At 38.6% G+C, this 27494-nt stretch overlaps 1 protein-coding gene across 1 annotated transcript in view; it reads left to right on the forward strand.

The window, feature by feature from the left end:
* TGFBR1 (transforming growth factor beta receptor 1) overlaps window positions 1-23275 on the forward strand; it is a 35124-nt gene extending 11849 nt beyond the window's left edge. The window contains exons 4-9 of the mRNA XM_038127499.1: window positions 2059-2289; window positions 9204-9371; window positions 9880-10036; window positions 16666-16790; window positions 17426-17556; window positions 18893-23275. Of these exons, the coding sequence (XP_037983427.1) occupies window positions 2059-2289; window positions 9204-9371; window positions 9880-10036; window positions 16666-16790; window positions 17426-17556; window positions 18893-19018 (938 nt within the window). The 3' untranslated portion in view covers window positions 19019-23275. The remainder of the gene's footprint in view (window positions 1-2058; window positions 2290-9203; window positions 9372-9879; window positions 10037-16665; window positions 16791-17425; window positions 17557-18892) is intronic.
* Window positions 23276-27494: the final 4219 nt, after the last annotated feature.

Consider the following 27494-nt stretch of genomic DNA (forward strand, 5'->3'; position numbering starts at 1 on the left):
CAAAACAAGGAAATTGCTCAGTTGCAACAAAAAGTGTGTAGTGTGTAATGAATTGCTATGAATGCAAGGTAAATATGGATTCCAATCTTCTTGAAGAAGCAGTAGTAAGGGAAAGATTAGTTTCAGACAAACAGAAGCAAGTTGAATCTTGTAAATGTTGTAAAAATAAATATAGGAGTATGTGGATAGATCACAGTAGGTTTTTTATCCTACAGTGACATGTTAATGTGCTGAATAGGAGTTTGTAATGTGATATTGAAATGCGTTCTGTCTAGAAGGTTTAGAGGTTAGTATATGTTTAGCTGATATCCTTGGACATGTATGTTAAATAAGGAGAGATGCCTATAAAAGGTGCAGCAGGTTGAGAGCAGTCCATCTGAAAGTGAGAATATGCAAGCAGTTTTCTCATACAACTGTATCAACTGGCCTATCACCCATTTCAGGTACACAAAATCAGCTTGTATTTGACATGTACGTATAGATTTTGCAGTAGTGCATAAGTTCTAAGGAAGAAACTTTCTCTGACCAATCAAGTGAAATTTTACATTTTCAGGGTTCAGTTTGGTTTTGTGATAGTTTTCATCTGGCCTCTTCTGCATTTCAAAAGTCTGTCCATAAGGAATGAAGGTTAGGCTTCTCAGGAGAGCCTCTATAGTTTGGGCATGCAGCACAAATCACCTGAGGACTATTACAGCAAAAGGTTTAAATTTCTCAATAGAAATTATTGCAACACCTGACAATGATTAAATTGCTGGTATGGTGTACATTTTTCCTTCCTGTATTCATGTAGGTATGTTGGTAGCATACACAGTGCAGAAAATTCCTCTAGGTGTAGAATTTTTGAGGAGCTGTTCTGAACACTGCAGTGTTTTAATTTGCTTTTGTCAGACTGAGACACAAGCATGGCAATGCTGCCAACCAGATCAGATGTCCTTCTAGTGCTGCTGTTAGCTAAGACTGTCCAAGGTGTCCAAAGAATTAATTATCTGAGCTATTAGTTGGGATTTATTTTCTATAACATAAGGAAATGCAGGTGTTCTGTCAGATATTGGAACAGTGATTATAGAATAACAGATTACTTTGTAAAGTGTTTGGTTAAAGTGAAATAATCCTATACCAAAAGAGCTTATCGTAAGCAGATAACCTGGCTGATGTTTTCATCCTGCAGTGTGGTATCAGTGTGGAATCCAGTGACAAGCCCTGCAGTTACAAGAGGAAAGATTTAAAATAAACAAAAACCCAGCCTGGTTGAGGGATGCCAGTGCTGCTTGTTGTATAAAATTACTGAAGTGTACTGAAGAGGTGCTCTATGTTGAAACATGTGCATGTAAATGTTCCAAAACGATGAAACTTTGATGAATGTAAACATTTTTTCTCAATTATAATTACAGTGAGATGCACAAGAATGGCCTGTAAAATGAGAAGCTTGCATTACAAGGATGTTTTCCTATTTTACAGTGACTCGGGACTACTAAGATGCTATTGGCACACTTGAGCATGAGTGTGGATTTTCAGCACTTGGTGTTGCTGAAAAGTGTGGTTTAACTACTTAGAAATGGACTATCTAGTGATAAGACAAGTAAATTAACCAGTAGAAAGAGTGCTTTTAAATTGCTTTGCCAGGAGAGTTATGGGCAGATTCTTTTTCCAGAAATAACAAACAAACTCACTTTCATCACTAACAGGCAACCAAAAGAAATCCTAAACCTGGTCCTGACTGCATTATCATTGCTTCTTTTTTGCATTTAAATAAAACTTTATGGCTCAGCAAGTGACAGCATTCCTAACTGAAAGGAAGTTTGTGTTGTGCTTTTGACAACCGGAGAAGTAGTTGGTAGCATAATCTCCATGATTACTTGTTAGCTGGCCTTTTAAGGGTGAAGGCAGAATCTTACCTATGAGCTTGCTAGCAGTCCTCAACAAGCAGTTATAATCTTAGAGAGCATCTTCATTCTAAGAGATATACCTTAATAGAAATAGGATCTCATATTCAGTGTGTTTGATAAGTACTAATTCTGTAGAGTGATATTTAAGGTAAATGTAAAATCTTCTTTTTAGGTTTACCTTTACTTGTGCAAAGAACGATCGCAAGAACTATAGTACTTCAAGAAAGCATTGGTAAGGGTCGCTTTGGAGAAGTCTGGCGGGGGAAGTGGAGAGGAGAAGAAGTTGCTGTGAAGATCTTCTCTTCAAGAGAGGAACGGTCATGGTTTCGAGAAGCAGAAATTTATCAGACAGTTATGCTACGCCATGAGAACATTCTTGGATTTATAGCTGCAGACAACAAAGGTTGGTGACACTATGAATTCGTTTTGCTGATTCTGCATCTGGTCAGTATAGGCAGTGCATGACGGAAAAAATATTGTGAGGATCCATTTAACAGTAGCAAAAAAAAGTTTTGTTACTGCAGGAGTTCAGGGTTTGGCACACTTTTCTTAGGCTTAATGAAGGAAAAATACGTTGTCTCTTTTTTCGGAATATGCTTTGTTTAATTTTTTTTAAATGCTTTGGTATCAAAAAGGAGATGCCTTATCCTGTGAGCCCACACATCTGCTGAATACTTGTACCTGTCATTACCTCATAGCCTAATAATATAGATATGTGGGACTGAAAGAGATCATATCTCATCCTGTTGTCCTCATATAAAGTAGGAGGTAGAAGATTTATTCTTAAGGCTGCGTTATGAGACGTTATGCTTTTAGAAGTCTGATTAGAAAATCTATTGCAAAAATGGAATTAGTGATTTGTTTCTAGTAGTAAAAAACTATACCTGCTTCCTGAAGCTCTCCTGATAAGCCTTTAATCATCCAGTTAGAGGAACCATTTTTTCAACTTTGATTTGCTGTGATTTTGGACAGATCAAAGTTTCTTGGATTTTCCTGCGATTCCAGTAAAGAGCCAAGAGTCTGACAAAACCAAGTTTTGAGTTTCTTTCATTAAAGGGAGCTAAGATATTAAGATGCTGTTTCATTCAGTTATTTTCATCTGAAATTTGTGCATTTCACCACAAATGGCATTTGACTTCTTTGTGGAGAAAGCATTAACAGAATCACATTAGGGGAGGTGTCAATAATTCACACACATGCTGAATTTTTAAAAGGCTCTCAGTTTTGTGGGAAATTCCTAAATGGTTTTAATGAGGGTCAAATATATATGTAAAGTTCTTTTTTAATTACTATTAGATGAATTTCAAGTTTCTATATAAATCTGTAGAATAGGAAGAGAATCCAAGAGATTGTGGAGAACACCCTTTCTCCAGGAAAGGGTTGTGTAAGTTAACTTGCTCCTAACAGATGTTTGTGCAACTTTTTATCCTCCAAGAGCTTGCAGATCAACACCATGTACCAGGCAACTTTTCCTGCAGCTTACTGTGCTTACCATGAGAAACTCTTATTTTCCTGCCTAGAATTGTATTTGCTATTACCAGCACCTGCAAGAGCTTGAGTTTGCTCTGATTGGCCTAGGGGAGTAAGTATCTGGAGCCTAGGTTTAAAATTAAATCAGCTGCATTAAAGCCATAAATGAAGAGCTATCTCTGCAGAAGCTTTACCTTCTGTTTTTCATTTAAAAGCATAACTAATATATTGCAATACCTTAGTTGTAACTTTTCACAAAATCATCTGTAAGTTTACCGGTGTCTCATTTTGCCTGAAACCTCAAGGTAGCTTGTCCCAAAAATACATTTGACTGCTGTGAAGAGGAGGTATGAGGAAGGTTTCCTAAATGGGTGGGTTTTTAAAATAATTTCTTGCTTGCTGGTTTGTGTTGCAGATGCTATAGCATTTGACTTGGTCATCTTTAGTTTCCTTGTAATATAATATAATGTGATACGAAATTGTTTCTGTTTTTTCTGTTAACATGTTTTACGTACAAAGAAGAAATCCTTAACTGATAGGTCATAGCATTATTTGAGGTTTTAGGTCTTCAGGGTAAGGCTCTTGTACTTTATTGAGAACTAGTTGTTGTCTGGTTTTTGAAAAATAGATAAAAATGTGTTTTGAAAATGCCACTATTTTTCACTGTGTTTTCTAACAGTATTGCTGTCTGAGCAGATGCAGAAATCTGTGTTGTTGATTTTAACCCATCAGTGCAGAATTAATTCATAGTATAACCTTCCACATTCTCTCAGTGAGGAAATATAAACACACCATTTGCTCCCTGGGCAAAGAACTCAGTCCTGAATATTGAAGGAGGTTAATACTTCAATTCTTGTTTAGAATACTTCAGGCCACCTGTATCCCATTAAAGAGGGAACATAGAGGGACCATTATGGGGGTAGTTCTCCCAGTTTAGCAGGTGCACCATCATGGTACTCCAAAACGAGAAGGTGTATCACAGCATGGCTTTAGGTAACAATGGCTTAAGAACACCTAACAGTCCTTCATTGTAGATGCTGGTGCTAACTGATGAATGTTTATGTAGTGCCAGGTACAAGATTATGTATTTGTTCACAGTAATGTCTGTGGAGGGTTTGCATCCATTTCTCTGTAGGGCTGACTTTTGAATGTATTCAGGAGTTACTACTAGCTGGAATGCACAAAGTCATTAGACTGCAAGAATCTGTGTGTCTGAGGTACTGCGAAAGTGACTGCAGAGATACAGGAAGACTAGTAATTTTAAAATTAGCAAAGGACTAGTAAAAGAGCTATAGAACCAAGGCACGCTTCAGTTCTTGCTGCTGTTGAAGGCATTAATAAGGTATTTCCTTTTACCTCAACTGCAGTTTTTCGCAACTGCTGAGGAACATCTGGCTGGCTATTTAGTGTAAAATTGGTGGAAGGGGTTCCTTTGGGTAGGAGGGTGTGTTTAGATTAGAGCTTGTGACTGAACTGCTGTCTTCACTCCTTTTTCTACTACACTCTTTAGACCGTCCATGTGCCTTGATGGCATGTTCTTCTTTTCTACTTCCCCAGACCTGTGTCATGTTCAGAAGGCTGCAGGAGCTGATCCAATCTGTCTGCTTCCCATGCTGTAATCTACTGGGAAATATGTGTACTGTTAAGGCAGCTTGAGGGCTGAGAAGCAATGAGTGATTTTAACTGCAGTTGTGGTCTGCCTGACAAGCTCTTCTGTGTTCTGGGTAGCTCTTTGCATAGCGTGTGTGCTAACTTCCAAATTCTTCTAGGTCAGGGAAGTTTTACTTTCAGGGTCATGTGTTGTCTTGTTTTTTACCATCTAAACACACAGTTTGTTTTGTGCATGTTTTTTTGTGTTGTTCTTTCTAACCCAGTTACTTGAAGGTAAAGTGTATCAGGGACTACTTAACTGTACTATTCTAGTAGCAAAAGAGTACTGTCAGCAACCACAGTTCACAGTACTAAAGGTTTCTCTGCATTAACTGGCTGTAATCTTAACTGTCTCTAGGCAGATTAAAATACGATGAAGTCTTGCACTGCGCACTTCCAGATAACTTTATGCACTAAAATACCTTGACTTCTCCATTCCTTCCCCTTAACTGAAAGCACACTCCCCAGTATGATAGTTTGGTTCAGTCAGAACACCTTTCATGGTAAGTAGATCCACAAAAGTGATGTTAAACAATATGCTGCAAAGAAATTAGTAGAATTCCTGACTCTTGAGAAGTAATATTTCAGGCAGTTATTCTTTTTGAAGCTCTGGCTTTAGCCTGAGAAGCAGGAATCTGCACAGCTCAAGTCTTTTCATCTTTGAGTTAGATGACTGCGTCAACATGATGGAGTCAAGCTGTTATGCTAACAAGACACCAGTCATGCTCTAGTCACTGACAAAAGTGCTGTCTCCCTGAATATCTCATTTCTAAGAGATTTCTAGTTGGAGATCTGAATCTGATCCTTTCACTGCTTTTTCCTAGGTTTTTTTCCTAATATTACATTATCCGTGTGCCAAAAAAGGCTAAATATCTGCTTTGAAACACTTCGCTACAAAATACCACAGAAAACATTTTTGTTTGCTAGTGTTGGTATGAAAAAAACCCAAACATTTTTCATTTAAATTATTCCAGTCAATTGAATTTTAATTGAAACTTGATTATATATTTGATATAGCAATTGTATAAATTCCTTTATTCACAAGTCAGCTGTACTAAGATGGATTTTGCTTGAACATTAGTAATGCTTTTCCCAAACTGTAATCAGTCTCCTGACAACAAATCTGAAAGCTTCTTTTCTAAGAATTTCAATATTTATTTGGAGTTAAAAATTAAAATCTTTTACTTCTGAGTGTTTTTGGTGGCATAAAATACTTTCAGGTGTCTTGAAATAGCTAATATAACCATAATTAATCTCTTAAATATGTTTCCAATTATGCATGTAAAATTTTTTGTAAATTTTGAATATCTGAAATTGTTTGAGATTCTTGATCATTGTGAGTTCATAAACTAAATTAGATTACCTACTCATGGAAAGCTAGGCTACTGTATGTAATTACTATTGAGTGCAATTACTTTTTTCCTACCTGATAATGTAAATCCTGTGATTGAAAGCCTCAAGACAGATGCTGTTTACTGTGCAGCTAAAAATACTCAGGTATCTTACAGGTCAGGTTAATTATTACTTGGTAATAATCAGCTACTATCAACAGAATAAGAAGACTTAAGTTTATTGTAACATGTTCTGCTTAGAGTGCTAAACAAATGTATGGCTTGTCAAATATAGCAAGGCAAGGAAAACATAGTATGTCCCTTCTGATAGCTGGACGCCGGACCTATTGCTGCATTTCAGCTTGCCTGTAATTATTTACATAATTGTTTTCAATGTAGCACTGTCCCTTCTTAAATTCTGGTTGAAGGGTCACAAATACGGCACATAATAGGAAAGAATCATGGTTCTTCTCAGACTGGATGGTAAGCCCAGCTTATATTTCTTCTTAGGAAGGAAGGTAGAGCTTGAATATTAAAACTTGCTGGTAATACACAAGATAAAGCTGAATAGAAGAGTCTGTAACCAGCAACATATTCCCCTCTTAGGAGGAAATGTAGTGTTAAGAGGGGAGGAACTTCATGCAAAGGCACCATAGTCTTGAATCAAAGCTGTGATAATTCTTCAGAAACTGACATCTTTTATATAGCTGTTTAAACACAATAGGTCTGGTAGACTAATTAAAATTAGTTTTACTTCCCTCCTTACAGCTAGGTGCCTAGTACAAACACCTGCTGAGGTATCCCACTCCTGAGTAACAGGAGAAGAAATAAAATAGAGGACCAAGTAAGGAGTGTGTATGATATTAATGTCCAGGAGAGGATTATTTCCGGCAATGCAGGGTCATAACTAATGAAGCAGTAAAATAAAACTGAGTGAAGAAAATATTCTCACATGATAAAGTTACTTTACTTGGAACTTCTGCAGCTCTTCGTGTATTTAAGAGCATCTTTTCTGTGCCTATGAACTCATACTTGTTTCTAATGGTTCTGTAAGACTAGTGAAGCCAATACTGTTGGATTGATTCCTTGGAGACCATAATTCTCTTAGGAAAAAGTCACATTTAATACTATTCTAAGTTCTGTGAGTTTGTGCTTGGATATTGCTAAGTAGCAAGAGATGAAGAGATGCAGCAGTTCTAACTAGAAAATAATTTGATTTTTTTTTTAATCTTTAATTTCCTTGTTCCTTTTTAAAAAAACAACACTTAGGCATCCCCTGTGTGGACATAAGACTCTTTCTGCAGCAATAGTAGTATTTTACCAGTCTTGTACAGGTTGGAGTATGTGACTGATTCAGCAAGCCAGAGTTCTTTCCATTATGGGAATTGCTTGAATGTATACTAGTCTTTTTCATACCCTGAAGTATTTGGAGGCCTTTTAATTTTGGTGTTTTTTTTGATTTTTATCTCTGGTTTTAGATTTTTTTTTCCATGGCATCACTGACTTCCCTAAAAAGGAATGTTTGCATGTTTTCTCACCCCCACCAGTGTTAAGTTAAAGATAAGCACAAGTGTTTCTATAAAGGTGGTTTCTGTCAATCTGTAGAGCAGGCATTTTGTGCTTCTGGCTTTTCTGGACAAGTAAGAATTTTTCAGTATGTTTGCAATAGGAAGTAAGTTCTCAACTTCTTTCCCTTTTTCATGTTCTTCATATTCTTTAGGGACTATCATCTAATGAGAATCTTTTTGACTTGTGCCGAGTGTTCTCACTTGTCCTGAGAGAATAGGGGCTATATAATTCAGGCTAGGAGTCCAACAGATGTCTTCTATGGGATAACTGCACTTCTAAAGAGATGAAAGATTCTTCCGTAAAACTACCTGGCTCTAAAAACACTTTTCAAGTCTGCCACAGGAGAGGTGCTTTTATAACACAACAAAATTGGAAAACTTATTCAGTGGCTGGATTGTTCTTTCCTAGGTGTATTTCTACTTAGGTAAAAAATACTTTTGCTCCCCTCTTGATTTGAATTCCTTTGATAGTCTTTTTTCTGTGGCTTAAACTTAAAGGTATTTTGTGTCACTGCTTTAATAATGTGAACAATTAAGTTCTTATATGTCATTTATATACCTTGGGACAGCTACAAATGTATTGTGGCCCATCTTGTTTGTCATAGTTCAATCAAAAGCCATACAGCAAACTGAATTCCTCAGTGTTTTTTGCTTTCTTTACCCTTGTGCCTCCTGGAAACCTCAATTTTGGCCAGCAATTTAGAGGTCATCAGAGATGGGCTTTAACTTTTTGTCTGATTGCTGCTTGTAAGCTTCTACTCCAGGAGGAAAAATCCACTGTGGGAATTGTTTCCCATGCTGATAGGTTATGGGAAGACTGAAGGAGTTAAGGAGCAAAGTTTGAAACCTTTTTTTTTTTTTCTTTTTTTTTATGGTTAGCCTGGACAATATTGTGCTAGACTGATAGTGATGGGATTAGTTTTGTATCATGCATTCAGCACTGTTCCCTGTGCCCCACTCTAGTAGGAAACCTAGGGAAAGGCAAGGCCTAGCTAATACCATGAGCAATTCACCCTAAATTTACACCATCAGTTTTCTATGGTTTGTGTTTTAATTTAAATACAAGAATACCTACTAAGCTTTTCAGAAACTCTCCCATGGCATTACCAACCTTTGCAGAGGTATTAAAATGTTACAGGAATAGAAGAGCCTAAGAGACTAACAGTAAGAGTCTACTTTACAGAGGTTACTTGCAGACCATAATTTGTACTTCATAAGTGTTGTATAGAAGTGGAACATATTGTTTATTTGTCATATGTGTGTGTATGTGTAGTATTCATGCCAGTTTTATTTTGCAGACAATGGTACATGGACTCAACTGTGGTTAGTGTCAGACTATCATGAGCATGGATCACTCTTTGATTACCTGAACAGGTATACAGTAACAGTGGAAGGAATGATAAAATTAGCTTTGTCCACTGCCAGTGGTCTTGCTCATCTGCACATGGAAATTGTTGGCACACAAGGTAATCTTACAATTATTCTGCTTGTCACATGGATAATATTAGTTGTATTTTTGGTTTTATTTAATGACACATAAGTAGCTTGTTCTACTCTGTGATGATTTCCAAATTCACAGAACTGCTTAATTTGAAAGGCTTTTTGCCTTCTTTTCTCTGGTAGTGTGATGTAACAATTCTTCCTACAAAATACCTGTTAAAAGGCACCAAGTAATGGTGCATGTAGCATCTTCTTAACTTTGAGTTGAGGCAATGTTTGAGTAGGATGTGTGTGCAATAAATGCTTCCAGGAAGAGGGAAAGGAACAAGTGTGGTGTAATACAGTAAACATGAAAGGCACTTTACTGAACAGCCAGACAATCTACAATGGATGATTTCAGGAGGTACCCTAGTGCACATAATGTGTCAGAACCGGAAGGAATTCTGTTCCTTCAAACAGAAGTTTGCACCAGGCTTAGAATAAAAGGAGGTTGGTTTAGGGTTTTTTTACAACTTCTGTTTTTCTCCCTTACAGGCAAACCAGCGATTGCTCATAGAGATTTAAAATCAAAAAACATATTGGTGAAAAAGAATGGAACATGCTGCATTGCAGATCTGGGATTGGCGGTTAGACACGATTCAGCTACAGACACAATTGACATTGCCCCAAACCACAGAGTGGGAACAAAAAGGTAAAATCATTTATGTGATGTGTCAGGCAACTTTTATAATAAAATGCTTTGGTTTTTCTTGTCCCATATAAATTTGTGTTGATAGAAATACAAGTAGCAGGAAAATGTAATGGCAGAGTTCTTAGACACTTCCTTATCAGCTGGTACTTTAGTTAGGTGGTAGGCGCTTAAAGAGCACATTCAGTGTTGGCTTGTGTAAAATGTTGAAAACTTGCTAAGTATGGTAAGGCACAAATATTCATTAAAACAATTCAGAGACTTCATGACTGATGATTTTAGAGACTTCAGTGCTCTCTTTCTTATTGCCATGTATTGCATGGAAATGTTACTTGCAGCCCAATCAGGAGTGTAAAACAGGATATTGATAGTGACAGTAAAAAGCTGTGGTTGTCAGTGTGAAGCCTGTGTGGGAGAACATACAAGGTGCAGAGTCTTGGACACGGGGCTGTGGAATCACATTTTTAAAGAAATGCAAGAAGTTAACAGTCATCTTTGTCATCTAATGCATAAATAGAATCTTAAATGGATGAGTCAATATAGTCTCTCTTTAAAGCTGTTTCTGAATTTGGAAATACAGGTTTTTCTTGCCCCAGAAGAATTCAGAGCTGTTTAACTGAGTCAGCACAAGTGAAATAAAACTTACTGTCTGTTATTTATCATTGGTGAACCTTCAAGCAATAATAACTGGAAGCTATAAATAAATTTCCCTTAGCAATCCATGCAGCTATACAGCATACAGAGATAGCAGCATTAACAGCAAGCGTTTTGGATGTGGGCAATTTTTCATTCTTCTGATGCCTATAGGTTCAGTGCTATGTCAAACTGGAGTTTGGACACTGCTCATAGAGAAATATGTGATAGCTAATAAGCCCATATGGCTTAGCAGTGTTGGAGAAAATTGTGTTGATATTGTCTAATCTCCAGTTTATATATCAAACCCACTTTTTTTTCTATATCCCTTTAGTAAGCAATACTGCGGGGTTTTTACAATGAACTAGGATGCTCCTTGAGCTGTGTCTTTTTTGAAGGGAGAAAACCCTTTAACATTATTTTAAGGCTCAGTTAACTAAAGCTTTTAGAATATGTACTGAAAATTTATTTTACTGACACGTACACTGCTGAAGTTAATTTGTTCTAAAGCTCTGCTGTACTAGTCCTTTGCCAATTTTAAAAATACCACACAAATGGTCAGATAAGATTTTTTTTTTTTTCTGAACTACTTCTAAATTATAAGGAACTGAATATTATTCCTTCTCAAAGTGTCCCGTGGCAGGCTTATTTCAGAATTTGTCGTTGCAAATTTAGCTGCATGCAGGGCGCATGCCACGTGTGATTTTGAATTTTCTACTACACCTACATGCAAAGGAAAATGACGTACAAATCAGTTACTTTCTTTAGTCTAGTCACTGGAGAAAGCATCGGTTCAGCTGTGTTTGCATATCCCACTTACCGGATCTTTTCTTGCATAGGCATTATTAAATTGCTTGTTCATCTGCCTTATGCTTCTTCGCAAGGGTAAAACTGTAGCAACTCTTGCTTGCTGTAGTGGGCAGCAGGAGGGCTAAATCTGTTTCCCCTTTAAAGATATTAGTCATTTCTACCTCTCTGAAAATTGCTCATTCTTGTAAAAGGCTTAGACCCTTCTTCTTCCTCTTGTGCACTCTGCGCCTCTGATTAATTTTTCATAGTACAGCTCAAGTCTTACCTGTTCAGTGACAGTTTTAACTCCCACTGCTGGTACCTCTTCTGCACATGGAAGCTTTGTTTACAAGTACAGGGAGATTTGATGAAGTCTGTATTTTTCTAATGATTGTTGTAAAAATGTATGTCTAGGGAGCAAGCAGACTTACTCTTGTGTGAGTGATCAGGGTGTTGAGTCAAACTGATGATCCATCTTTCTGACTGAATTTTCTGACTTTATTTCTTTTCTGTTCAGAGGCTTAGCTTTACCAGAGGGGTGAACTGTGTGCTTTCACAGCTCAGCCTGCAACATAAAGCAGGGAATGTGAGCTTTAAACTGAGAAGGAAATAGAATCTCTCTCTCACTCCCTGAGGCAAGTAAAAAACCCTCATTCTCCTCCTATTTTTTTAGAAGTGGGGCCCAGCTGTTGCTTCTGATAGTTCAAATAGGTTGTGTTTTATAAGAAGTTTGGCAGCAAATTCTTACCATGGTTGCTTCTCAGAAGTTTACCTAAACAAAATATGGACAGAATGTACCTTGTAGAGTACAGGCTTGATGAAAGGAGATGTCACACAACGTTTTGTGTAAGGGTCTAGTTGATGACACAAAGCTCTCTATATGTTGTACAAGAAATTTAGATAACTAGTACTGAATTTTTGGACTAAAAGAGATGGGAGAAAGAGGTCAGCAGGCACCCAAAGTTTGGCAAGACCATGCTCAACATACTTCATACCCTTCTTTGTAGACTTACCCTTTGGTTCTTGGATGATATTGAGCTGCAGACCTTGCTCAGAAGGTCAGTTACTCTATTTCATAGAGTTGCTCTCTCCAGAACCTAAGATACTGCTTCTGCCAGGCAATGCATTTCCAACACATAAGCTGACAAGGAAATGCCTACTTCTGTCTTTTGTGTAACAGCCATGAAATGGCTGAGCTGCTGACCTCACTGCATGACCTCCTTGCCTTTCACCTCTCTTGTTCCAGCAATAATCTCTCAGCAGTCATTCATCATTCTGTGTCATGGACGCCAAAGCCAATCTAAAGGCACTGATGGAGGATCATGGTAAGAGGTCAATTTGCCAATGGAACTCACGTGGGGGCGGATTTTTTGCCACATTCAGGCCTCTTGTGGTCTTTCCTGTTAAAAGCCTTGTTCTTTGGTCTTGGTTTGGAAAGACAGGTGTTGGCTAAGGAAGGCAGGAGCCTCCCCTGAAATGGAAAATGTAAACCCCCCCACACCTCCAATTTGCTATAAGTTTTAAATTAAGGGGCTCTCGGGCAAAAAATAAAGGAGCAGGAAATAACAGTTCTTTAATAGGGAAGAAAATAAAAAGATAAAATAAACAATGCAGCAGACTAAAACAACACTGACAGAGTCAGAACAAAACCTGACACCTGTTGGTCAGGGTGTTGGTAGCAGTCCATTGGAATTGTGGCTGCAGTCCTCCTAGAGTGTCAGGTGTGGTTCTGTTGGAGCAGGGACCCTGTAGAAAGGTGGAGTCTTCCTCTGAAGATCCAGTGGAAGAGGCAGCTGTTCCTCTGGGAAATCCAGTGGAGAAGCCTTGCTGGTATTCCAGAATCTCCAGATTATATCTGGGTGGGAATGCTCGGCTCTTCCCTCTGGGTAGAGCATCTCACAATGGGATGCTGTGGTTCTTATCAGTCATGCAGTGACATCCAATAGCCCGTTGTCAGCAGATGTCTCCCCGGAAGGAGGAATGGTTGTAGAAGAGATAAGGAAAACTGCCCACTTAACAGAAGACAACTGCCATACAGATGGCAAATAGAATACCATTTGCTTGGCAATCCAGGACAATGTCTCGACTTCCATAAACCAATCTCCTTTACTGCTTGTTTAGTGTTTCTGGCTGACATCTTGCACCATGGTTGGGGTTTCTAGTTGTTGTTTTTTCACATCCATCACTCTTTTCATCCTCATGGCATCTTAAGATAGATCAAATATTCTTTCTGCTGGGCTCCAGGATAATCATTTACTCTTACAGTACTTCATGTGCATTACACTCTGTCCCGTAACGCAGAATCCTTGGAGAGCATTAAAGTATTCACCACAATCTTCCATTCTTGATTAAAACATCTTTGATATGGGGAGGCTAGAACAATTTGAGCCTTGTCCATATCAAAAATTGCAACAATACTTAATACTCCACTTCCATTCAATAAATACTGTCAAAGTAAACCTTACACTCAACTTCAGACAATTGTCCTCTGCTTGTGCTGTGTTTATTACTTGTGAGGAATTTGTATGCCTTAGGAGAACTCTCATCTCAGCAAACTTTCTTGAAGTTCTAGGTAGTTCAGAACAAATGCAGCTATTCGATGCATTGTTTTACATATCTTGATAGCCCTTGCTTCCTTGTATCTATGTAATTTCTGTAAGAATATCTGTAGTACTGAGGGAGTCCTGAAATTTCTTTTAAGGAATGTGTCTTGCATTCTGCCTATCATCCCTGGTACTGGAAAAAAAAATCCTACAATGCTGTTGATTAAATGAAACCATGTCTAGGCTTCTGTGGCTGTTCCAGAGGTAGAGCTATTGCCTGGCACTGTATTCCGCTCCAGCAATCTGCACTTGTTGCTTTTTCACCAGTCAACACTGCTCTTCGAAGCCCAGGTGCCACTGTTGGCCTGCTTCATTGGTATGTCAGCTTGAGACTGCTGGGGCGATGATGGGGAGAAACACATTGGACTCTGCTAAACGTCACATACTGGATTTAGCTGCTAGAACCCAATCAGAATGAGAGAGCATTGCTACCACTGATGTTGACTTGATGCAGCAAATAACATTCATTCTTTCCAGCAGCCAGTGGGGATGCTGCTGTCAGTAGCTCTTGCAGTAAGGTCTGCACTGATGTTTTTGCTTGGTGTTCCCGTGTCAGACTTGCTCACTAAACAAGGTAACAACCACTTGGATGCCATGACCAGTTTTCAGGTCTTGTTTCTTAAGGGAAGCTTTGTTACAGATGTTTCTCCTTGCAGGAAATGTGGGTAAACCTAATTGATGAGCACAACTGTTAATTTGTAACCCACATAATTTTTAAAATTTTTAAATTTTTATTTGTAACCCACTGATTTTTAAAAAAGCATGGTTTAGGGTGGGATTTGCAGACTGTATGATGAAGAATCAGGTACTGCAATGATAGTGGGCCTTTGTCAAGAAATTTTTAACAATGCTGGTTTCTTAACCAGCACTTCTTGTCTATTCCTGCTTTAGGCTTGTTAGGGGATATTTTAAGTGGCTGCTATAATTTTTCAGATTACAGGAACTGGGGCTTCCTCCGTCCTGACCTTTGGAGCCCAGCTGGTGTGTTCCAAAGGGCTGGGGCTCTGTTCATCTGAGGCCCATGGATGTGGCTGCTGCTTTCTTCCTTGAGATCCAACCAGTCATACACAGACACATGCAGTACTGATAGGACTGATTATTCAGATTGCTGTGCACCATGTGCTGTCTTCAACACCCACGTGAAACACTGTCAGAACTTGTATAAAACATAAGTATAGACAGCCAAGTCTCCTTCCTCCTCTTCAGCTGATCGGGATTGAACTTGGTTAGTGAAAGTACCTACTCCCTTCTGCAGCCTCACAACTCCATGTATGTTTATGAGCCTCTCAACCATCCATCCAAGGCTTGCTGTGTCTAATGCCCTTTCCTGAGCTCCTCTCACCAGCTAGATTAATGCACAGCAGCAAACAGCTGATGCATGCCTACCTGCATGGATTCCCTCAAATATCAGCATGGGCTCTTGTCCTGGCAAATATCCCTGCCTGGGTGCTGGCTAGACAAGCTTGAAGGTTGCTAGTTAATTACAGTCCTTCTCACCAGCTGTGCAGGGGTGGAGAAAAGCAAATCTTCTTGCCCAGCCCAGCAGCTGGCACCCAGGCACACCGACTTTACAGCCTGTGGCTCCCACTCCAGTTGCTGGTGGTGAGAGATCCTTAGTCTGTTTTTCTCATCCCCTTTCTTTGCTGTAGCTGGTACGTGTAAGCTGTGACCATGAAGCCTGTGATCCATGGTCTTATTTCAGTAGCTGAAGCAGACCCACTCATTTCTTCCGGTTGCTGGCACCAGAGTTTCCTTCACCTTCTGTCAGACTACAGTTGCTGGCCCAGAATTCATTCACAGAATGACCACTGTGTAGCTCCAGATATGTGCTCTTACCACCTGCAGACGTGCTCCTAGGACCTGTAGTTCCCCTTCCAGCTACTGATGCTGAGCCCTTCCTTCTCTCTAGTTTGAGCTTCATCCCTTGTGCTGCTGCAGTTGCTAAACCTGAACAGACTCATGCCTGCCTCCAGCTGCTGACACACAGTTCTTAAAGAGCACGTGCACATGGGCTTGAGAGTGAGATTGCACAGAATAGTTAGGATTTAATTAAATAGGATATACTGGTGAGCATGTGCAGACTGGCAACCTTTTATGCAGCAGGCCCTTTTGCTACCCTTTTCTGTCTGTTGCCGCACTTCTGTTCTCTTTGTCCTGAATGTTCCTTGATAAGCATTGTGTAGTTGCACAGGCCTTCCTTCAATATCCTCAATCCTCATGCTGTTCTTCTTTCCCACATATTAGCAGGCACAAGGTCCAGACTGCACCTCTTCTAAAGTTATGCCTGGAGTTTCTTAATAGCCTGTCAGTGAAGAACTGGAGACTTCTGGTCTTTGTCACTGTCTCAGTTATGCCTTCTCTATCAGGTTTATAGCTCTAGTTTATTGTTTCACATTTTACTTATTCCCTCTGTTTCTCTGCTTGTTTCTCTCAGTTTACTTACCCCTTTACACTGAATTGTCTCTGATTGGATAATCTTAATGAAGCAGATTATTCTTTTATCTCCTTTTCCACGAAAAATACATAATTTTGTATTTGAGCTAATCAGTAGTGCTGAAATTTTTCTACTCTTAAGTGTTCATGAAATATTTTTTCTTTTCCACACAGGTACATGGCTCCTGAAGTCCTAGATGATTCCATAAATATGAAACATTTTGAGTCATTCAAAAGAGCAGACATCTATGCAATGGGATTAGTGTTTTGGGAAATAGCTCGGCGGTGTTCAATTGGTGGTATGTGGCAATCTTTATAAAATGGGGCATATTAAGGAATGACAAGGAACTTAAACTTATTTAGGTTCTGAAAACAGTTTGCTCAAAAAACAGTGCAAAGTAATAGCCAGTTGATCTCAGATTTTCTAGCTGTTAATCCTGTAAATGATAACTGGTCTACTCAACCTCTTTCTAGAATGACAGACCATACTTGTTGAAGAAAATAGGAGATTTTCTTTTTTTTCCCAAATATTTACAGAGGGGAGAAAAGGGTAAAATTAATACTCTTGCAAGCAAGAGGCAAACACCACAAAACCTAGCTATAATGTGTTCAGATAAATCTATATCTTATTTAAAATGAAGCATGCTGTTATATATCACGTGCTCTAAAGAAGCATGTTTTCAGTATAGCATGTGAAAGATTTGGTGTAGCTTATATGCCTTCCAATTTTACAAATTTTAGATCCTTGAAGGGTAATGTAAACACTCTTCAGGTGTGGTTGAGGATTTTTGTTTATTTACTTGTCAGTTATTGTGATGTAACTTTTAAAAAGGAAAACCAAAACCTGGTAGGATACTAATAAGGAACACAGTAAAAAGTGAAGAATAAGTAATCCAGTGTTAGCTACAATAAAGCTATTTTCAACCTGTTACAGGAATCCACGAAGATTACCAGTTGCCATACTATGACCTCGTTCCTTCAGACCCTTCTGTTGAAGAAATGAGGAAAGTTGTGTGTGAACAGAAGTTAAGGCCCAATATTCCAAACAGATGGCAGAGCTGTGAGGTATTACCTTGCTAAAGCGGCTTTAATGGACACAAGAGCTTTTAGTGATTTCAGTGGCTTAAAAATTATGCTTATTGTTGAAAGGAGAAGAGCTGCTTTTAGGAGAACTTAATTAATTTCATTCTAATCATGATGGTTTTATTAAAGGCATTGTTCCTTGGTTGTACATAAGTATTTAAATGTAATTTCCTAAAAGTTAATAGCTAACTCTGCATTGATGATTCTAGGATCCCTTCCTGTGAAGCATAGATCATGCTAATATAAATTACAGCCAGTCTGAATTACATTATGCAGGAAGCATCATTGCACATAAATTGTACTCTGTCTGGCTGGGATTGAGTCAACGTCCTTCACAGTCGGCTGCGCGATGCTGTGGTTTGGATTTGTAACCAAAACAGTCTGATAGCACACTGATGGTTTAGCTGTTGCTGAACAGTGCTTGCACAGCTTCAAGGCATTCTCCATTTCTCAAGCAGGTTGGGGGTGGACAAGAGCATGAGAGGGAGCAGAGCCAGGACAGCTGACCCAAACTGGTCAGAGGGAATATTCCATGGCATTGCTGTGTCACAACCAATGACTCACAGCTTGGGGCAACAGCTTCAGTGGGCTGCAGGAGCAGTGAGGTACTGATAAAGATGAGGTGCTTTGGATAGAGGAGGGAACCTGGGTTGTGGCATGTGTGGAATGAGTGCATGGCTAAGAGTTGTGCAAGAGTGCACAGGAAGGAGAGAAAGGTGGTGAATGCACCAACAAACTGAGACAGGTAGTTATCAGGAATAAAATGACTAAGGTAATACAGCTTTCATGGTACTTTGGAGCTGTTACCTTATTTAATCTGCCATTTTTTATTTGCTTTGTTACAAATAACATGTAGAAGGACTCAGATTTCAAAGAATGGCTGTTTGAAAGATAACAAGACTTCAAAAATTTTTAGAATTCTTGCAGAGCTTCAATTTGAGGAAGACAGCTCATGAACTTAATTGCTATGCATTGAAGTAACTCCTTAACAGCAAGTAAAATTAAAAAGAGTGTATTTTTGTCTGATGTGGAAATTAAGAAAACAGTTACAGACAAGCTAATAATTTTGCATTAAAATATTATTTTTGTGGGCCAAAAGTCTGCTGAAAAATATCAGGTTTGCTCTACAGTGTTTAGAGAATTTTACTTTTCTGTAAAGTTTTCTGTTGTTAGTTTTTTTTTAACAGTACACTTCTCCTATGCACCTGTAGTACTAGTAATGGACTTCAGAAATGCCTGAAGAGTCTAAGGCAGAGCAGCAGTTACATGGGCTACACTGGAACAGCAGTGCATATAATGACTTGTGTTTCCTTTGCAGGCATTACGAGTGATGGCAAAAATTATGCGGGAATGCTGGTATGCCAACGGAGCCGCTCGGCTGACAGCTTTGCGCATTAAGAAAACATTATCACAACTTAGTCAACAGGAGGGGATCAAGATGTAATCCTGGATTTGCTACCGAACAACACTGTAAAAATCCCTATCTGCACCAGAGTGGCGTGTTAAGAAGGTTAATTGTTCTACCTCACTGGGGGAACAGAAGGATATTGCTGCCTTTTAGTACTTTATAGGAACGTCACTTATTAGGATTTTTGTGGATGTGCTAAACAGTTGTGTTGGGTCTTTCTGTGCACTATGAACCTCTTTCCCAGGTTACTTACAAAACATCATAACTCTAGTTTCATTAATCTATAATTTTTTTATTTGGGAAGTTGATAGCTGGTCTTTGCTAGTTAACTGTGCTATAAGTAGGAGGTCACTTCTAAAATGAGACTGGTTTGCTATATTGTTCTACAGTGCATTGATGGCTCTTAAAGCAACTTTATTCCTACCTGGTACATTGACTACTCTGAACCACTGTCTCGATTCCTTGATTCAGATTGTGAATGTACTGTTGGAGTATACCTTGCTAGCTATTAAGGTAGTGCATCTTTTGGACTCTTACCTTGACTTACAAATTGACCTCATTCAGTTGTGGGAACATAACTTATGCAACTATACTTTAAACGTGATTACTGGGTTTTTTCCACTTTTTCAGAACATTACATTGCCTTCAAAATAGATTGTATTACACCAGTAAGTGCCACTTTTGAGTCTTTTGATGCAAAATAGTAGGGATGTACAAAGCCTATGGTACTTTTGGTTTCAAAAATACAAGTTAAAAGTTGTTCCTTTGCCTAGCTAAGTGCTAAATCTCACTCATTGCAATGGTGAGTACATAATTGATAAAATATCTTCAATTTTACCAAAATCTGACTCTTGAAACCACTGTAGGAGTTTTAAATAGTGTAAGCTAGTAAATTCACTGTCATATTTTGTAATTGTCAAGTTATGAGTCATGATTATGTAGGAGATTTTTTTAAATCAACTGGTACTTCTAAAATGCTTGAAGTACCTATCTACTTCAGAAAAGTAGCAAGAAAAGTAAAATGTTAAGGGAGATTTTACTTCATTAAATAAGTATGAAAAGCATATTTTCTGTGCAGTTCTGCCAAGTCTTAAGGCTCAGAGAACTGTATGAATATTTGCAATTACACAAGGATTAAATGCACCTGTCATTAGAGAAGTTCTTTGGGCTTTTGTACTAGACAGTTCAAAGCTGCTTGTAAGTTTTATGTGCATGTATGTTGTGTGCCTCATACACAAAATGGTGAGCTAGAGAAGGTGGTGAGCTACAGGTCTTTGGATACAAGTGTCAGGGGATTCCAGTGATCCTCTTCATTGTTAGAAGAACAAAGCTTATGGTGACTTGTGTTGTCATAAGAACACAGAAGAATATGCATGGCTTTAGTCAAGATTTCCCTGAGTTTTTAAGAGTATCATAATATTTTCACAAACTTGTTCATAAATTAAATTGCTTCTTGCCCAAATGTACGATAAAACCCTGCTGTTACCAGGATATTTTTTTTAATTGCAATTTTAGCAAGAGTCTGGTTGACCCTTGGTTTTGTTAATGTCCAAAACAGTAGTATTTCAGTATGTGAATGTGCCTGGTAATTAATATGCTGCCCAACCTGCCACTCTTCAGAACACATCAGTGCCCATCTCATTACACAACACACATGGCATCCTTTAACTTAGCTTCCTGTTCATCCATTGGCATAGAGCCCACTGAGAGTTTGTTACCAAGATAGTGGCAATGGCAGGGTGGTTGCTGGCAGCAGCACAGTCGAGGTTCTGTGCCATGGTGATGTGTGGCAGATAAAGCAGGAAGAGGAATGAGGTCCAGGAAGAAGAGGCTACATAGGTGACTCAAGCCTTACCCAAAGAAAAGCCTTAACAGTTAATTTTTGTTTATTTCTGTATTCTTACTGCTTGCTTGGAGATAAGTTTAAATGATGTCAGAATTACAGACCCTCAGAGGTCAAACTGCAAATAATGAAATGTTTTTGTCAGCAACAAAATGGATGAGTTTATTCATATTGGAAGACAGTATCCAGGAGAAAAGGGAAAAATAAGAGAAGTTCTTAGAAACCAATTAGGCTTAAACATACATACAGCTGTCACGCTTATGTTTGGCATTATCTGACAAGTCAGGCTTATGTGCTTCAGGCCTCTGTCAATCAAAGCCGGATTAAAACTTATTTCATGTAGGTATTTTAAATAAAATATGCCTTTGTGCACATGGACAGTTGTGCACCACAGAGCTTTTCAATTAACTGTTAAATAAATTGAATATAACATAACTCCCAAGACTCTCTTCTTGGCAGCCTCTCTAGCAAGTTCTGTGTATCTGTACAGATACTTAAAAAAACAGATCATCATGAAAATAGGTCAGGGTTTCCATCTAATTTCAATGCCTTCCTAGTTAGCAATTCAACTTTTTTGGTTTGTAACTTTGTTACATTTCAAGTTTTCATAGGTGTCCTGGCGTCCTTACCATAGATACAAATGGTACAGTTCCTGCTTCAGAAATATCAGGCTCCTGGCATGCCTCAGATCTCTACAGTAATTTTGGTGGTAACAGGAGTGTTTACAGTATAATTAATAAAATAATTTTTAATGGCTCTTTTAGCACCCACAAAACCTTATCAGCAAAACACTTAATTTTCTAAAATATACAGAACAGTTCTGTTGCATTTTAAAGAGGATGTACAGCAGCTGAACAGCCTCATGGCATGCAGATGATTCTGTCAACAATATAAGTGTTATATTGTATCAACCACCTGCAAATCTTCACTCTCCTGAATTGCTAGCAACAGTTCTTACTTTGTTCAAGATTTAGCTTTGTAATAGAAGCTTGCAAAAACAAAGCACAGAAGGATGCTTGACACACTGTGTATGAACTAAGGAACAGTATTTTAGAACAACCTTATAATTCCTATTGGGCTGCAAAACAGGAAAATTCTGAATAGAGCTATATGTATCCTCAGTTCTGACACCACGACTTCAAGCTTTGTTCTTCTTTTCCATTATATGAACTGAACTCCTTTTACAAAGGCTGTGTCTGTATATATTATGTAACTTTAAATGTTACCTGTGTAAGATCATATCTTATATATATGGACACAGGTACACATAAGTATTTTTTAAATTAAGATTGTAATATCACCAGATCTGCTCTTGGAAATCCAGGGGGACCAAAATATTTTAGCATTCAAAATATTAATTTTGTATCATTTCAAGTATATACCAAAACAGTTTCTGATTAATACTGATGCAAATGTTTATTGTAAATATTACATACATTATACATTCACTTAAGTTTTGTGGATTTAATCAACTTTGCGTTTTAGTAGCATTGAAGCCTCAGTTTGGTTTACAGACTTGTGACCAGATGGATATGGACATGGAGAACAAGGAGCATTGGAAATAGTCTGATGCTGAAAAGCCTGAAATGTTGTTTTTGAAATGCTGGAATTCTTCAGGGACCTTCCAACCTTAAAAGCTGGAATTCTGGGATGTTTCTCAAGCAGACTCTCCAAGTATGACACACTGTCACCCTCCTATGGTTCTGCTTGTAATCCTAAGAAAGACTTTGTATATAAGTAAAGACGTTATCAACTGTGTGGGGACATGAAGGTGTCAAATGAAGTAAGAGGCTATTTTATTTTTTCAGTAATGACTCTGAGTGTGATTGCCATGAAATTCACCTTTTAGTTAGTTCCTTGTTTAAATTGTGCCATCAAAATGATTGCAAGGTGTTAATCATTTTGTGTTTAAAAAAACAAGCAAACAAAAAAATCCCTTCACCATATCTGTTGCTTTAAACTCAAATTACCTCTTAAAAGACCAAGGTACATTTACCTCATGTGTATATAATGTTTAATATTTTTCAGAATGTTCTCCAGGTTTGCAGTTACATGTTTCTAGAAATATGGGTATTACAAAATTTACAACTTCAGTGGTACTAAGTGTATTATCTGGTGCCCCAAAACACTTTATTTTCTGTATTTTATTGTATTAGCAAGTTTGCTGCTTTGTCACTGTAGCACCTGCCCTTACATAGCTGTGTGGATACTGCCTTGTAAATTTTACTTTTTGGATGATTTGAGGATCCTGTACAGATGAGTGTCACTTTTTTAAACCTTACCAAATTGTGCATTTCCCGTACATTTCTGAAAATATGTATTGTATTTGTAGAGTATACATTTCAATGGATTGTAAATAGGACAGTAGAAGAGTGGATGCTTATGTTAAGTGCTAACACTACAGTAGAGAGATTAAAGCAGTGAAAATAAATAACTTTTTTCAAAATGCACGAGTTGTCTTTCAGAACAAGAAGTTGCAGATAGATACAGGTTTGTGTGCGATGTTCCTACCCGCTAATATGTGCGTTTATTGTGAGTTCCTTTCCTCAGAAGGAATTTCTTCTAGTACAAAAATGCTAAAAGGATTTGCTGCAGCTGAGGCAATCCACCTCATCTGTGCTATGTACATAATGCTAAAATGCTTGCTCTTCCCTGCCTCCTACAGTAATGTTGGTATAAGAACATTGCTGGTGTCTCTCATCTCCTGGACAAAATTAGTAATGACAGATTGTTCCCTCTCTACATTTATATTTGCATAAAAATAACATTTAGTCTATTTTAGTCTGTTTAGGCAGCTTAGCACCTCAGTGTATAACTGAAAGTAAAATCTGCTCGTGTTGGAGTGGAGTGTTTCTGTGCAAAACTCAGTTTCAGGCTCTTGTTACGTTTCTGAAGGAAAGTGCATATTTAGACACAACAAAAATAGGACATCTTGCCCTTGTATAGGTTTAGATTCATCCTTCAGTTTTGGCTCAGACAGAAATACCAAAAAATTACTACTTTCAGCAAACTTTCTCCACAATGGGAAGCCATAAGGTGTCCAGACAAAGCCTATGGCTACATCAAATTACTGCATTCCTTTCAAATGCTTTTACAGGAGCTATGATTATTTTGGTGAGAACATGTCCCTCTCCCATGAGTGGCTAAAGGAAAGCGTTTGCTATCCCTGCAAGCGACCAAAACTCAGTAAAATCCTGAATCCCTCACTGCATTTACTAGTAGAGGAAAGGGGTGGCCTGGAACTAGCATAGCAATGTTGCTGTCTACCAAACGTGGTTTTCACAAAGTAGTTTTCTCTGTTTCATGCTTTGAGGGCCTGAGCCTAACAACTGAAAATTCATAAACTGCAAACAACTACCACAAGTAACTAAAATGTGAGGATGTTTTAGGATCATTGTAGAGGAGACACTGAATTTGGGAGATCTGCATGCTGGTCTGGATTGCAAGTCAGCGTAAAGAGTGGCAGACTTTCAGCTGGCTTTTTTGCACAGTATAATTATTTTTTAATTTTTATAGTGTGGGACTTTTGAAAGAAATTTTTTTTAATACCCACTGCAGCCAAAACATACTTTCTGTAGGTGCAGCATAAGTAAGATTATATAAACAAACCACTTCTATGCAGTACCAAGTAAGTACTACAAATTTCCTTCTGTCAATTTTTGTGACATTGGTAACTGATGCACAGTGATGTACCCAGTAATTGTAGTATATCATAAGGGTGGTCCTGGCAGAAAATAGATTCCTTTTAAATAGGAAATCAGAAATTCCAAGTCTCTCACTCAGTGCTCTTACTAGCTTTTTTTATCTATCCAGCTAAGCCATAATGTTTTAACTGGAACTAACAGTGTTCATTGTTTTCCTGAAGATGGGTAACTGGAATCTCAGACTGCAAACCCCCTTACTGACGTGATGGGCTGCTGGGGTTTTGAGTCTCGTAGTTCTCTCTGGAGTGGCTGGAGTTGTTCCCAGGTCTTCTAGGTTGGAAAAAAACCAAATTTTGGCATTGTATTTCCTTTGCCAACTTGCCTGGACTGCAAATAAAATCCAGTAGTGCTCGAGAAACCCACACCCTTAAATCTTTCTCCGTTTTTTGAAAATAAGATTTAAATCTCCAGTCTCTGAGGTGAATTGGTACCTGAAATCATTACATCTCTTGAGAAGAAGAAAAAAAAAGCCAGAGCAAACCATGCTGATAGGTTCCTATGCAAGATTGCAGTGTTTATTGGTATTAAAAGATTTCTTACCAGAGATGAAGTCAGCATCCTCACAATGTATTTCTAATTAGCTCAATTAGGAAAATGAGGAGAGCTCTCCCACCTGCCAGTAGCAGAAAATCTGTGTAAGCAGTTAAAGAATCAGGCACATGATACTCAATTTTATAGAATATCAAATATATTTATGTAGATTTTTAAATGAGGGGTGAAGAAGATAGGAATATGCATTTAAATCCAAGTAGGATGCAGGACTTGTGGGATGCTCAGTGAAGGACAAAATGACAGGGAAAGGGAGAGGTTTAGGTGACCTGGAGAGGAATGATCATGGGAAAATAGAGGTATAAGGAGATAAAAAGGGTGGGTCATATATAAATAGCAGACCAATCAGTGTGCCAGTCTGTCTGTGCCGTGCACAGCCTCTTCCTTTATTTTTAAAGCCCTTCCTGCCTAAGGAACTCAGTTCTGGGGCTGCAGGGACAGCAGCTGGAGCTAGAACACAGCGGGAGGTCCTGTGGATCTATGGTGAAGCAATGGGAAAGACCAGAGTGAGCAAACTCGGTGTCAGCAGCGGGAGTGTGACCATAGGTCATGGGTGCCCATGCGTCCACAGTGCCGGTAACTGGAGTGTGGGTCCAGGCCCCAGCAGCTGGAGTGGCACTGAGCTCCAGTGGCCAGCAGAACTGGCATTGGGGCAGCTGCTTGCAGGGTGTACGTCTGTGCTTCTGAAGATGCGGGGGTCCTTAGTGTTGGCTGTTCTGGTCTGTCTTAATGTTCTGGTGGCTCTACATTGCCTGCTAATGGGGACAAACAGTTTCTTGTTTTCCATGAAGATTTGTGGCCCAGTGCACTGGCCCAGTCCTGAGATTACTTGCCTGGCTCTTGTAGCTTGGGCAACAGAAGCTTGTACATCCAGAACTGGGTGTCACTGTTTTGATTCTTGACATTGGTCATCAACCCACAGGGACTAGAAAACATCTACTTTATTGCAGAATTAAATTAAGTATCTAAAAGCCTAGAAAGCAATGGCAATAAGTAACAGTCTTAAGGTGTAGAACAAGAGTTGATAAGTTGACTGTGTTGTAATAGCTTATCTATTGCTCTGGACTATTACTAATTTGCATTAAAGAAATTTTCCCATTTCCTTCTATGCTATGGGCGTGGGAAACACATGTATGTAGTCCCACTGTTCAGACTCCTAATTAGTACAGGACAGGGCTAAAGAAAGGCAAGAATTCTGTGATACTACAGTTGCTGTCTAATTCTTATGTGTTTTAAAGAGTGGAATCAAGCTGTGCTTTCTTTTGTTATTGCCGTCTTGTGGCTTGGACTCTCCTTCCATGAAGAGAGTTTTGTTGCTATTACCAGAAGGGTCAGTGAGATTCAGTTCCTGAACCTCTCTGGACAATTCTTCATGGCAGTGAGCTACCTTTTTCTTACCTTTGTTCAGGAAACTGTTTTGCCTATACTTTTTTTTTTTTTTTCAAAGATAACTCTTTCCTACACTAGATGACAGAAGGCTTTAAATTTTTGTATTGCAAGACCTGAGCCCTTGCAGAGATCCTCATTTCACTTATCCAAGTCTGAAAGGTCCATGGACTGCTGGTCTCTTCTCTGCAGTAATATTGTCATATTGCTAATTTCCATCTCTTGCAAAGGCTCCTTGTGCTGAGGCTCTCATGATTGCAGGCATACAGCCTCCTAAGCCTCTTATTATTGCTGGTAGAGCAGGTAAGCACGGCCCTTTCCCAAAACCCTTGGAAGAGTATTGAACTTCTCCCTCACTGGAGACACTCAAAACCCACCTGGACCCATTCCTGTGTAACCTGCTGTAGGTGACCCTGCCTTGGCGGGGGGCTTGGACTAGGAGATCTTCAGAGGTCCCTTTCAACCCTAACAATTCTGTGATTCTGTGAACTTTAAAAAGAAGAAGGGAATATTGCAAAGAAATACATATTGCAACTTTTTTAACTTCTTCAGGCTGTGTTATCAGTATGTACAGTATGCTCACAGCCTCTCTCCTAAAGTCCATCACTTCTGGTTCTTCAATCAAGAGGATGCTTGAGAAGGAGAGGTGGATGCTTTGCTGCCTTTACTGTTGCTGCAGTTGCAGGAGGCTTGAAGTACAATACTGAGGAAACTCATATGGTAAAATTTACCTGAGAGCTTGCATACAGATAATCTCAGTGTAAATGTACAAACAGGTAAGCCATTTTGAAGAACAGTTCCAGGAAAGTAACTTGTCTCTGTTGATCATTCTGCTAGTCTTTGAGTTCTACCTCAAAAGCAATGATTAGGTTCTTAATGATGTCTTCCTTTGAAATGATGCATTGCTGCAGCCATTTTTGCAGTTTCATGTAGCCAGATGTGTTTTGTTGTTTCTTCTTCCAATGATGTTGCATTCAGCAGCTGAAATACTTTTAAATTGTTTTAAAAAGAAATAATTTATGCTAAGGCA

Source organism: Motacilla alba, chromosome 2 (assembly GCF_015832195.1).
Source record: "Motacilla alba alba isolate MOTALB_02 chromosome 2, Motacilla_alba_V1.0_pri, whole genome shotgun sequence".
Classification (NCBI taxonomy): Eukaryota; Metazoa; Chordata; class Aves; order Passeriformes; family Motacillidae; genus Motacilla; species Motacilla alba.